At 45.1% G+C, this 14025-nt stretch overlaps 4 protein-coding genes across 4 annotated transcripts in view; 1 reads left to right on the forward strand and 3 right to left on the reverse strand.

Moving 5' to 3' along the window:
- Positions 1-1270: 1270 nt before the first annotated feature.
- Positions 1271-2088, reverse strand: CONPUDRAFT_92023 (uncharacterized protein; the record flags this gene model as incomplete). The annotated part of the gene is made up of 4 exons (XM_007773513.1): positions 1271-1440; positions 1513-1660; positions 1725-1949; positions 2017-2088. The coding sequence occupies 4 exons, from the start codon at positions 2086-2088 to the stop codon at positions 1271-1273; spliced, it is 615 nt and encodes a 204-aa protein (XP_007771703.1).
- A 2471-nt stretch (positions 2089-4559) lies between these two features.
- On the reverse strand, positions 4560-4856 carry CONPUDRAFT_60899 (uncharacterized protein; the record flags this gene model as incomplete). Its single annotated transcript, XM_007772941.1, has 1 exon — positions 4560-4856. The coding sequence occupies one exon, from the start codon at positions 4854-4856 to the stop codon at positions 4560-4562; it is 297 nt and encodes a 98-aa protein (XP_007771131.1).
- Positions 4857-12446: 7590 nt separating this feature from the next.
- Positions 12447-12866, forward strand: CONPUDRAFT_156687 (uncharacterized protein; the record flags this gene model as incomplete). The annotated part of the gene is made up of 3 exons (XM_007773514.1): positions 12447-12482; positions 12547-12767; positions 12827-12866. The coding sequence occupies 3 exons, from the start codon at positions 12447-12449 to the stop codon at positions 12864-12866; spliced, it is 297 nt and encodes a 98-aa protein (XP_007771704.1).
- A 393-nt stretch (positions 12867-13259) lies between these two features.
- Positions 13260-14025, reverse strand: part of CONPUDRAFT_75336 (uncharacterized protein) — a gene marked incomplete at both ends in the record, with an annotated part of 2393 nt that continues 1627 nt past the window's right edge. The window contains one exon of the mRNA XM_007772999.1: positions 13260-13882. Coding sequence (XP_007771189.1) covers positions 13260-13882 — 623 coding nt within the window. The remainder of the gene's footprint in view (positions 13883-14025) is intronic.

A 14025-nucleotide genomic window follows, 5' to 3' on the forward strand; every position in this document is an offset into this window, starting at 1 on the left:
GACAATGGCAATGTCCAAGGATGGGGAGAGTGAGCCCTGTGGAGCACGGGATGCGTGAGACAACGTGAAGAGAGGAAGACTGTTGAGTAACTTACCGCTTTGTTGAGCTGGACAGTGAAGCTAAGTCTTGGCCAGCCAAAGGATTATGGTAAAAGAAGGAAAGGAATGCAGACCAAAAATGAAAAATGAAACAAAAACAAAAACAAAAACAAAAGCAAAAGAAAAAGAAAGTGGACCATGGATGAAGGACACAAGAGGAATAAGGATATCTCACCTGTGCAAAGTGTTTAACGTAGGGTAAGGCTATGGAAACTGGGGTCAGCTAGCAAGAGGAACTTGACATACTGACCACATACCTTGTGCAGGGGCGGTGATTGCAATGCAAAAGGGAGAAGAGCAATCCCCTTATGTGGTATATAAAGTGAATTGACATAGACGCCCGCGCGCAATTGGCTTGGGGGTCGACATTTCAACAGCAAGTACAGCCACGCTAGCCACACTAGTGCGTGAGATGTCCTGGGCCGGAGTGGTTTTGCCTGGCAAGGTCACACCATCCACCGATGCTTTGCGCACTCAAGGGTCCATCTTCTTTCCTCGAGCTGCATGCATATATCATGCCATCGCACCTTGAGTTCAAAAATCTTGCTCTTGAAAGACTCAACACATCCTTGTCCACGCTGGTGAACCTCCATGAGTCAAAGCACATCAGCAAGTGCAGCAGCCATGAAAGACCTCAAATATCTTCTATCTGTTCATCATGAATTATATTGTGGGATATGTACCCCAAATTGCCACGTATCATGTGGAATAGGTGGCTGTGACACCTAGAGATCCATCGCCTCAGAAGAAACTGCTCCTAGCTCAGAAGCTTTGTAGGAAATAATAATTGTAATTGCAAAACAGTTGATAACTGGCATGATACCAAGAGAAAGCAGATGATACCAGCTGAATGTGTCTATGCCATAGTAACAGTCTGTACACAGAACAAACAAGAACAATCAGCAATCTGTGATACAAATTGCCAGCAGTGGTGAGTAAACAAACTTACCTTAGCGTACAATGACTCCACAACATTGCTCACTTGCTCCAGCATCTTGATCCCTGCTCCATACGAGTTCTGTACACCCGTACACAATTGGCATGCGCCAAAGTCCCAACAAACCCAAGAGTGGGATAAGAGGAATGGGACTCACATTGACCTCAGGCTCGTCAAACACCAACAAGCACCCTCTCCCCTGGCCAAGCACGCTGTAGAACATCTTATCAAGGATCATCTGCAACACTTCACCTCGACCTCCTGCTGGCCCTTTTCAACCTGCTCTGCAAGGTAGTCGAACTCAACAACCAAGTACAGCTCAACAATCTGCAGGATAATTTGTTGCAGAAGGGTGTTGTATAGCACTGCATGATGTGAGCAAATAGTGGGGTCCAAGCTCAGTTCTGTTTGGCGCAAATGGGGAGGATCAGTGAGATGATGGTATAGAGTGGCAGGGGATGAAGGGAGATACACACTGTCCTTGTACTCCCGGAGGATGTGTTCAAACTTAGAGAGGTTGCGGTTCTGATGCGCAAATGTGATTGCGTGCATGCTCTCAATCTCGTGCAGTTGCACATACTTGACAGCAAGCTTGATGCTCAAGGGGGATGTCACATCTTCAGGCTGCAGGGGTGGTAAGGGGAGCCACCCTGAACACAGTTTGAAGCAAAGTAAAGGGAAGACACACAAGGTTGAGCATGACCTTGCAAAGAAGCATATACTTGAGTGCATTGAGCGTGGTCGGTTTGCCTTGAACAGACAGACTTTTGAATGTCTCAAAGAAGTACAAGTAAGCAGTCATGTAGTTTTTATCCTTGGCGTGGAGCACGCTGCTCTGCAGATTGAGCGCAGCTTGGAGATGGAGTGGGCAGTAACTTGAGTTAGCGGCAGTCTGTGCTGAAGTAAGCATGGCCTGCATGCAACACAATGCACTGTAAGCTGCTGAGGGGCGTGACTGATCAGAAATGAAGGGAACACACCTTAGCCTTGGACAGGTTCCCAATACCCCTGTACACCCAACTCTCAAACAGATGTGCCTTGGTGAGGATCATCTTGTTGTCTGGCCTGCGCAGTTTTGTCAAGAGCGTGTCAATCCGGATCAGCGTGCAATATGTCCACGTTGACCAAACCAAACAACCGAGGCCACCATTGCCCGTGTCCGTGACCACATGGGGGACAATGCTGAGCGCCTCCTGAAGGGTCACTTCTGCATCATCAACGTCTGGAGGTAAGCCTTGTACCAACACCGTCCTGGATCAAATGCCGGAGTTCACTGTTTATATCTTCTGTAAACTATAAAGTTCTGCCTATGAGAGATTATGGATGGGCATGCTCTCTGTTTTATCCCTCACACACTTCCAGTCTCAAACAGCTGCATCAGGCAATGACCACGCTCTCAAGACCATCAAGCTTGGCCCACAGTATGCTGTGGCCCTTGGCTTCGTGCAGGATGGCATCATTGAGGTTGGCCTTATCCATGATCTCACCAGCGAAGTGCATTGGCACTGTGCCTGTCACTGGGTACATATTCCTGTTTTGCCCTGATCAATATGAGATCAAATTGTGATCAAAATTACACATTTCCCACAAATATTGTCACTGACAACATGTGAACATTATTCAGAGATTTGGTTAGGGTTTATCTCTGCTCAAAACGGTGACAAAACAAGAGCAATTGCTGTCACGTTGCTAATACCAATATATAAAAGGCAGTCATGATACTGGAAATTGCAATATTTATTGTTTTGCATATAATGAAAATATCATATCAACAACATATTGATTTTGTTGATTTGCTAGTAAATCTCAAACATTAACCTACATTATGATTTAATCTAAAGCTTGACACATGTAAATCAAATTATTATGTTACTTCAACATATTGTTATTAAACTACCTTGGGCTGAATCAAGATTTTATGCTGACAGACACTAATCAATACACTGGAGAGAAAAGATCAATATTTTATCAAACATTATATATTGCCTACCATTTGTCAGCCATAATAGTCTATTGGTATCTAACTTATACATAAATTAATTCAATATGCAAGATCTTAACTAAACATATCATATTGGCACCATCAAGATAGAGTGTATGACCAACATCTTGCTTATGATTACTGTACTTTTACAACCAGATGTTTGTAACGCGTAACACATCGGTTGAATGTGAACAATTAAAAATGAACTGTAACCCGTAACATCTAGGATTGAACAAGAAAAGGTTACATAGGAGTTATAGGTAAAAAAAACGTATTCTAATCTAACTCTAATGCTCCTCGAAGTCTTTATAGCGATAATCAGTTGTCTTACGCTGCCTCCGCTGCCCGTTCTCACTCGCCGGAGGTATATCAACGTCTCTGGGCTCAAGCTCATCTGCTTGCCCTGAGACGCAGGGATTACCTTCAGCTCCTGGGCCTGAAATAACCTCTGATATTATCTCTGCAGGAAGAAGTGCGCTGTCATTGCCAAAGTCGGCATGTACAGCAGCACCAACCAAGCTCGGCTCAGCCTGCGTGTCAATGGCGGTGGCATCACTGTCTGAAAACGGGGACTCCGTTGCCTCCGTGTCAGCACTTGCTGCTGCACCTGGTCTGCTCTGACCGGACTCATAGTTGGACTGTATCTTGTCCCATAACTCAGGATGGGTGTTGGGTAGATTGCGGATGGTTCAAAGGGCTGAGGGACTTGTAAGCGATTCAAATGAGAGATTGAAGCTGGGGTGGCCAGGGACAATACAATTTTCGAAAGCCTTTTGAGTTCGGTTAACAGAAAATCCAAAATGATCCTTGAATCAGACATACCTTCTGGATAAGAGTTGCATTGTTGACATCTTTCCAGGCCTTGACAAACCAAGCAACGGAGCAATCTCACAGAGTCTTGATGGAGTTGTCGAGTTTGAGGGAACCTGAGTCCATGTCCGTATTTTGTAAGTGTGTCAGAGTCTCGTCCATGATGTCTTGAAGCTGAGAACGTCGGACTGAGTGCTTGTATGGCCTTTGCATACCCACGTCGCATGGCTGCACAAGGCCTGTGAGCCCACCAGGGATGTACCGTAGTCAAATCCAGGGCCATCGAGACCTGACAAGATTGCGGAAATCTTGACTTCGGTGAACTGACCATGCGTCAAGAAGTACGACACATTCCTGATCGTCAGGATAACCAAGTTGTGAGATCTGGCGATGAAAATGGGGCACGACAATGTGCTCGAAATATTCTTCAAGTAACGCAAGGCTGGACCAGTAGTTGTTGGGATTGAGACTGAATAGGAACCCAATCTCTCGGCTTCATCGTGGCAAGGTGCACGGTTTGAGGGGAGATATTGGCCACAGAGTGAGCCCTTCATGACAATCTATATGTAATTGAATTGTGAGTAACATGAGGTAATGTGCTAGACAAGATAGGCTTACCTGTGATGGCAGCATTGTTCCATCAGCAACAACACCAACAACTGATGTCCATGCACACTTCTCGTCACGGTTAACAGTACTGACTTGCCATGTACCTTCAATCTCAAATGTTCATGTGGATGGATTGGCAACAATGACCTGTGTTTGATCAAAATTGATGTAGAGCGAAGGGTGACGGATGCCAGCATCTCGAAAAAGGAGGGCAAGGCGGATGAAAAGCTCAAAAATGAGATCCCCCGCATTCTCGGGAACCTTCTGTGCTGCTCGGGTTGATGTGCGTGGAACCCAATGTAAATTTGCATAAAGGAACTTGCAAACATATGCATCGGAACACTTGAACATGCTACCATCCTGACACGCTGTTGTTTTGAGGAGTTCTGGCGCCTTGTGCATAATATTCCCGAGCATGATGCCTCACGCGCTGTCCACAGAAACAGCAACACTGGCACACCTAATTGCAAGGAGTTGATCTACAATTTGCTGGACTAGATTGGGATAGGTGTTCTGTCATCGAGCATCAGTCAGCTGAGTTTGAACACAATGAAGCAAGAATTATGCACCAAGATTCCACTTGCAGTAGACTTTGATTCTGGCCGAAATCCTGCCCGGTTTTGGACTTCCACCAAGACCCATGGCTTCCAGTGGGCACTGGACTTGCCACTGCCTTCAATGTACCTACGAAGGACTTGAGAATGGAGGTGTGCAAAGTCTGTTGGGTTTCGGTGCCGAAGAATCTTGAGGATCTCTTCAACACGCATCAACGGGCCAGCAGCACGAGCAGCAGAGGCCATCTGCTCGAAGAGCAAACCATTCAGCCAGTTCACTTTTTTTGCTGTGGTATCAGGGCGTGTATGTTTGCACCCTCGCTTGTCTTGGTGCACCCACTGATCAATTTTGAATGAGCAGTAGGGATGTGATTGCTCTGCAGTTGTACCATATTGGTAACCCGGCTGTTGAGGTAAATTGCCAGCTCACAAAACATCATTTACAGTAGGTTGTGTCATGTTCTTGAATTGTTGTGAGCTTTCAGCAAAGATCTCTTACTGAGATGGACACACCTTTTTAGCCTGCTCACGGAGACAGAATTGGCGCACATGTTCCGCCACTTGTGCACGTTTCCGCTCCTTCTCTTGGAGCTCTTTCAATTCCTGCTGCTCTGCTTCTTGTCGAAGACGCTTTGCTGCTTGCTCTATCCATGTAGCCTTAGTCTTCAATCGCTCAACCTCTTTCTCTTCATGGCTGATAGGCTGGAACCATGCTGTCAAACATTGGCTGGGCCCTGGGTCAATTGGAACTGAGTCAACACGAGAACACTTCTGAGAATGAAAGGTAGGGGTATGTGATGGTGGCTCTGAGTCAGAGGGATCGTCAGAAAAGTCAGAGTCTGCATTGTTGTTCGAGGGCTTCAACTTCGAAAAAAAAAGTCACTGTCACTGTCAGCTTGTGAAGTCAGCTTGCGCTGAGCCCGGAGTAGTCTTGGTGGTAAGATTTCTGAATGGTTTGCATACAACGAGCTCGGAGATAGGGATGTAGCAGGACTGGTGGAATCAGGAAGAGGTGTTGCATCGAAGTCAATGGTATCCAAGGTAGCACCGTCATGAGAGCTGACGTCAGAACTGAATTCCTGTGAGAATGATGTGGTGTTTCAGGGTTGGTAATCAGGAACATGACGTTGATTTTAGACATACCATTGCTTGATACCCAATCAATGTGAGCCTGTTAAACCATCAAACACGCCAAAGATCTGCAGTCGACTGGCTCCAAAGGCTGTCGCCAAGAAGCTCATGTGACAATGTTGACAGATAGAGAATCCCGCAAGAAGAGCTATCTTGTTGCTTGGGTGTCTCAGGACAGTCGACATCAGCTCGAGGAACCAGAGGAGTTCCTGACATATGTGGGAGAAGGGAAGTCAGATACCATTGAAGGACCTCAACATCCTGTGTTGGAGCAGTTGCATCTCCATCTAGACCATTGCGGTAGGTGTATGTGAACATCTGTAAATAAATCTGGATTCCAGTCCAGTGCTTACCATTCTCATGTATAGGGACCTCAAGAACTTGAACATGACCAGATTGGATGTCTGATGCTAGCTGCGATGCTCAGGGGATGTAAGGTTGGCCATCTGCGCGTGAGTGTACTGCTCGGAGATATGGAACAAGATACGAGTTTGTGATGCCAACATTTGACTGTGGGTTGATATTGCAAACCAGCCATTCAAGCCCTGCATTTAGCATCATATCATCGAGCCAACTGTGAGAGAGGAATTCAAGCAAGTCATCATATCCCAAATGAACAGCACACCCAAAGCTGCCAACTGGGCCTTGACTAGGCATTTGGCCAAGGAGCAAGTTTGTGAGTAAAACTTCATGGTGGTAGGTGTCTGCTTCAATTGAATAATGACCCTCACGAAGAGTCTGCTGAAGAAATGGGTGGGCACAGGCTGGAGCATGAGAGCCAGATGACTGAGATGACGAGACTGATTGAGACAAGTTTTTAGGCTGGTTATGCGTTGCTTGCACAGCACTAAGGCTAGCAAGGATAAAAAATGTCCTCTGGTAGTTACACAGTAGGAGCTTTACAGGGAAGAAGATGCTGAGGAGAAGACCACGGAGCACAAGAAGAAAACTCAAGAAATGTAGGCATGGTTAGAAACAACTTCAAAATAGAAGAGATATCACCATGCACTGAGAAGTAGTGACAAGCTGCTGCTCTGGTCTGTTGTAAAGCTGAAAAAGGCTGACAATCGAGCTACGGGGGAATCAGAAAGAGATTTGAAAGGACTAGGGAATCCCTACCGCAAAGTGTGTAGTCGGGTCTGCCTAGAGCAGCTTTGCATACCGTAGGCTTTGCCATGCTGATACTGTCTTCCACTAGCCACTGTCTTGCTCTTTTATACGCACAACCTCTGTCCTCCTCATTGTCCTCATCAATAGCTTGACGACCTCAAAAATTGCACCCTTGGCAACCTACAGCATACAAGAAAAGACATCAAAGCCACAAGCCCAAGCCTGACCCAACAGTGGAGTAAAGTCATACGATGGAGACATGCCTGAAACAAAATATAAGGCCACAAAGCCGGGTCTGAATGGATGATGGAGCAAAAGTTGTATGATACATATTTTCTAAAACATTGCCATGGTACTTGCAGGAGCGTCCTAGGGGCGTTTATGACAATGCCTGAAGCAACGCGTGTGCTCAGGCAGTGTCTGATGCTCAGGGTGGTCAGGCAGTGTCTGATGCTCAGGGTGGTCAATAGTGATGGATTTACAATGCTGTAACGTGCGGGCAAGGTCAAGGGTCCGAGAGCCTCGGGTGGCAGTTGAACAATGTGTAACGCGTAACCCGGCCATTTGAACAATTCAAAGACTCGACTATTGAACATGTAACACTGTAATGCTCTTGACCATTGAACATCTGGTCGTAAAAGTACAGTATTTGTACTCAATATTTGTACTTCAGACAAATGCAATGCATAATATATCACTCATGTTCTGGTTGTGGCAGTACATTAACACAACATTATGTTTTGTACAAAATGTGATCACAATACAGTTAATATATTGACAGGGCCAAGAGAAAGTTTATTGTTATGATATTGATTCTATCAAATTTTGTAGATCTAAAAATATTTTGGAAATAGCATATCATGATCAATGTTTTACGTATTGACATTAGCAATAGAGGAGGTCAGAGGTGTTGGGATTTATGAAAGTATGCTACAGCTTAATCTGAGCTTATAGATTAATATTTTATATGTTAAAGTTAAGCATCAAAGTAATGAGCTATGAATAATGCATGGGTAAAATGATTGCTTGATCAATACACCAATAACTCTACACCATTGCACTATCTACTATTCTGCCATTCTTATTCCATCAATCTCATTCCATCAATCTCACTCTATTCTTATTCATCTCATTCTATTCTCATTCTGCCATTCTCATTCCATTCATTCCGCCACTCTTATTCCATTGGTGTTTTTGTTCTGCCATTTTCATTCCATTGATCTCATTCTGTGTCAGCTGCCTCATCCTTGTCCTCTGGGCCTCATGTGGCCAAACTTGCAGTAGTAGAGTCGCCTCCCCCGCTCCAGCTATTCTGAGCATCTCTGTTGCTCACTTGTGATACCCCTTTCCATCCCCGTTTCTTTTTTAAGTGTTTTTTAGGTTGTCCCTGGGAGGCCAAGTTTCGTGGCAAGTACCAACGTGCAGTCGGGGGGTCAGTCTCATCGGAATATACCAGTCGTCGCCACAAGGCCAGGTCAACAAGCAAGTACGGGCCGTCAGGTGCTCAGAGGGTTGGTTGTTTGCTGGATTGTAGTGGATCTGTGTTATTGTATATATTTGTGCATTTTCTTATCTCATGTTATTTTCCTCTTTGTTTGCTGTTTCAGTGGGCGCATTTATTTTTACGTTATCTGTTTTTATTTCTATTTCTGTCTCCGTCATCTTTGCGCTGAGTGGGCATGTTGTAAAGTGACACGCCCAAGGTGCTGTCACATGATTACGTTGCAAGATTCCATCTAACTACGTAGTACATCAGCCACTGCTCGTACTTGATACCCATAGTTTATTCTCGTACACTAGACCTACTAGTTGTCATCTCGACGCCTCAAATCACTTGTTTTATTGTGCTCTCGCCCCTCCGCTTGCTCTCCTTCAAAAATGGCAGAATGAGAATAGAATGAGATTGATAGAATGAGAATGGCAGAATGGAAACAAGAATAGAATGAGAATAGAATGAGATCAGTGCAATGAGAATGGCAGAATAGTAGATAGTGCAATGGTGTAGAGTTATTGGTGTATTGATCAAGCAATCATTTTACCCATGCATTATTCATAGCTCATTACTTTGATGCTTAACTTTAACATATAAAATATTAATCTATAAGCTCAGATTAAGCTGTAGCATACTTTCATAAATCCCAACACCTCTGACCTCCTCTATTGCTAATGTCAATACGTAAAACATTGATCATGATATGCTATTTCCAAAATATTTTTAGATCTACAAAATTTGATAGAATCAATATCATAACAATAAACTTTCTCTTGGCCCTGTCAATATATTAACTGTATTGTGATAACATTTTGTACAAAAGATGATAGAGGTAAGTACAGTGACAGGGCTGTTGGACTTGACAAGTTGAAAGGCAATGGCTTTTGTCATTATGATTGGAATGGCATGTATGTATTTTCAATGCTCTGAGATATATATTTGTTACTGATAATTATCAGGAGACCTACACTGCTGTGCAATGCAAACCGGTGTGTGATTGGCATGTGCAGTGGAGCCATTACCAAGAAGACAGTGAACGGTGACCACATCATAGACAACAACTTGTCAGCAACATCATGCAAGAATTTCAAGCAGCAGAAAAAAAAGCTGGCTACAAGTGTGGAGGTGAAAATAGCAAAACAGCTGCCAAGAAAGGCATCAAACTCTATGTGGTGCCCACAAAATCAGTAACTGCTGGCCTATCACATGGCCATGGGTCCATGGTACAGTATAATACTATCTATACTCTTACGTGATATACTCAGCCTCCACGTAGATGCCACATCAATTTGCAAGAAGCAGGAGGGTGATAGCAAGAAAACTTCTCAAACATAAAGGAATTTGTTGGGTGGTAGGCTTCATTAATAGTGAGTTAATCTCATTTTCTTGCTGCATGTTTGTGAGCATATGGCAGGTGTTCCTTGGCGCTACGCACCCAAGCTTTTTAGATATCAAGAACAGCACCTTCGTGCAATTCATGCCCAAAACCCTGCCCTCACACGTATACTCCCTTTTGTGTATCCTGCAATTACCTTCAATGTTGGTTGTTTGTTGCAGGCACTGTGAACCCGCAGACTTAGCACATGGATGGTGTGCAATATGGGTGGGCAGTAATTTTGACCCTGACAAAGGGGGACACCTAATTCTTTATGAATTCTGACTTGTCATTAGGTTTTTTTCCTGGATCAGTGATCTTTATCCCTTCCAGCATTATCAACCATAGCAACACCCTATCCAAGAAGGAGAAACACAAGTGTCCTTCACGCAATACTGCTCAAGAGCTTTGATGCAATGAGCAGAGTTTGGGTGCTGTCCTGTTGATCATGCTCATCAGGCAGAGGTTGTGGGACCACCAGGAATAAGGTGGAAGAAGATGATGGGGTTGTTCTCAACAGTAGATGAGTTAGAGAATGACAGGCTGGAGACCATGGTGCCAAACATTCGCACTAATTAATTGTATGGTGGCATGCAAATAACCATTTATATGACCCAGAAGACCTTTGCCTTTACTATAACATGATACCATAACAGGTACAAGTGCATGGCATCCTTGCCTCCAAACTTGATTATCATCCTTCTTGGTATGCCCCTGCTCACAGGCAACATTGCACCTGAGACAAACAATGAGCCCGGCCCAGCCAACCTGGAAGTGGAGGACGCTGGCATTGGCACAATGTACATGTACGTGAACACACTGACAACAACACCATAGGTGATGCTGAAAGTAAACATCAGAAACAATGGCAGGCTTAGAGGTTGGTGTCCCTCACTTGTACAACAACAGGATGAACAGGATAGTCAGGAACACCAGAACAGCATCCCTGACATAATACCAATTGATATTGTGCACACTAATCCCCAAATCAGCACTACTGCCTTTTCCCAAATCACAAAACCTAAAACTCACTTGCGCAAAAATAGATGGATCAGTTCTGATCTTACACCTTTTTTCTAGGAGTACAAGCACTTCCACCAATGCAGCATCAAGCCCGCATTCCCCAGTCACCTCCGCGCCCATTGATGATGCCACTGATACGGATGGCTTCATTGTAGCTGCAGCACCAGCACACGATCTCAAGTGTGCAGGGAGGGTACTAAGTTTTGATACTCCATTGTACTGGATGCATCTTGTAAATTGATGGTTTAGACATGATGAACTTCAGCCCTGTGGTTTGCACTACTAGTCACTGCTCTTCACTTTTTGTGCCTTCCAATTTTGACTTTTGACTTTTGCGCAACACTTGCTCTTTGCTTTTCTCCATCACTTTAGTCAATTTATGTGCTTTGATACTTAGCTATATTCCAGTTTAACTCCCTTTTTTGAGTGTAATACAACACTTTCACAATCCTTGCCCAATGATTTGCATGGTCAGTTTTTGGAATGTGTGTGCTTATTATTATTGAGAAGGTACTTGATGTCAATATCAGCTTGAGATTGGGGAAGTGTGGAATTGCGGTATTTAAGATACATATGAAACACCAGGGTGCAATCTCAAAGATACAGGAGTAGGTACAGACATCTGAGTAACATGAAAAGTGAGAAAGGTTGGGCACCAATGTGGCCTCTACTAGATGAGGAAGACGACTGCTTGATGCCATTGATGGTTCACTTTTTGGTGCTGTCTGGGTAAGTGTGTGTGACATGTTCATTACCCTGTTATCAATATATATTAGTCCCACATTCTGTGAAAGCAATCCTTATAATTGGAGGACATACCTCTGCATCTTGACAGGTGTGCACTATGTGTGTCATGCCATTGACGGTCCGTGTGCTCATGCTCTATAATGTCAACTGCTGGAAGCTTGTAAAGCTACCATTGCTCGCCTGCTGATCACCTCCAAACAGGAACCAAGGCCCACACCAAGAACCCAAGCTTTGTCTGCATCCCGATGAGCATATCAAGGGGGACAAGTTGCTTGATGACATTGTCTGCATGCACCACATTGTCAGTATGCCGTATTCTGGACCATAATAATCAATAATGAAGGATGGAAGCAGAATGTGGATGGACAGAAAAGATAGGGAAGAGAAGTGGGAAAAGCAAAGACTGTATGCTCATCATCAATTCCTTCAGTTTGCAGAATGCAATCGACCACTCAGTGGTGAACATTGGACACTTCTTTGTGTGGTGCTATGGTGCTGCTACAGCTGTCACAGTTGTTGCACACAATATATTAGGGCTGATGGGGTACCTCTGGTGTTTGCTGGACTTGTATTCCATGTTCCTGTTGTATGTGGTGCTGAGTCTGCTCAAGGTGCATTTGTCTTCCATACAAGGCATTATACTCTCCACACACAGCTGACCACAATGGTGTGTAGTTCATCTGGCCCAAGTTTCAGATGTTCATTGAAGGCAAGCAGAAGATCATCAACCTTGTCAAGGACATCACTGCGACGCTCAAGAGTGTCTCCGTTGACGAGCACTACACATCTGTGCTATACAGCACATTCATCAAGGCACTCATCTCTGCATGGACAGAGGGCCCCACATGCAAACGTGAGGATGGCACAACATGCTCAAAGCTCACGAGCTATGGATGGTGCATGCAGAGGTTTGACCATGGTTGGTTGACAGTTTACTGTATGTTTACGGTGACAGGGATGATTTACAGCAGAAATTGACATACTTTTGTTATTGAGAGTAGTATGCACTGTCCACAATCTATGCCCCAACTATGCTCTAACCCATCTACAATCCAAGAATATCCAGCTGCAGTATCGGTAGCAACCCACTGCCTCTGCTGCATCTTGCTGATCAGGGGGACATTGCCCTCATGTCAGCCCCAAGAGTTAGGAGAGGACAAGAGGTTGTTCAGGCTGCTGCAGCTCCTGTTCTTATGTTACATGCCTGTCAGGGCCAATAATGCATGGTCTCAACTAGATTTGGGAGACCAGGCGCTGTTCATGTGGGCACCAATGGCAGAGACTCAGCTTGTAATCATAGCGCATAGCAGCAGGCGCTGCAGAGCACGCTCCAGGGGAACATATGGCATGAGCTTTGTTGGTGTATGCTTGCAAGAGCCATCAGCCATTCACTTCTCTTGAAAGATGAGGCCAGGGCAATCCTCGGCAGGACAATGAGGGTATGGGAGGTCATTGAGAGTGGATGGAAGACGGACGGTCCAGCAGTGGTCACAGACGGTGAGATACATGATAAAGTTGGTTGTGGAGAGCCCGAGGCACTTGAGAACAGTAGGGAAGGTGAATGCCCAGTCATCGAGGCCAGGGAAAATGAGCTTGGGATGTTGCCTGCGGAGACCATCTAGATGGCGGTGATGAGCCTTGAGACTGAGGTTGACAGCTTCGTGGGTGGAGCCGTGGAACGCTACCGAGATGAATGCTTCGATGTAGATACCACGAATGATAGGGTGGTCGTCAAAGATGGATGGGACACGATTGTGGTGGACTTCAAGGTCTTCAGTGTTTGAGAAATTGAACTCTTCACCCATTGCAGTGTAAAGTGCCTGCCCAAGGGCCTCAAAGCTGTCATCTGCATCCTCCAAACCGTTGTGGTCGTCCTCTGGATCGCTTCCCTTGCAGTCGAGATCTTCTCCAGTGTTTTGATTGCCCAGCTCATCCTCATCTTTATCATCTTCCTCGCCCTCCTCATCCTCATTGCCTTCTTTGTCCTCATTGCCTCCCTCGCCTTCCTCACCTTCCTCACCTTCCTCACCTTCCTCACCTTCCTCACCTTCCTCACCTTCCTCACCTTCCTCACCTTCCTCACCTTCCTCACCTTCCTCACCTTCCTCACCTTCCTCACCTTCCTCACCTTCCTCACCTTCCTCACCTTCCTCA

This window comes from Coniophora puteana, assembly GCF_000271625.1.
Source record: "Coniophora puteana RWD-64-598 SS2 unplaced genomic scaffold CONPUscaffold_10, whole genome shotgun sequence".
NCBI lineage: Eukaryota > Fungi > Basidiomycota > Agaricomycetes > Boletales > Coniophoraceae > Coniophora > Coniophora puteana.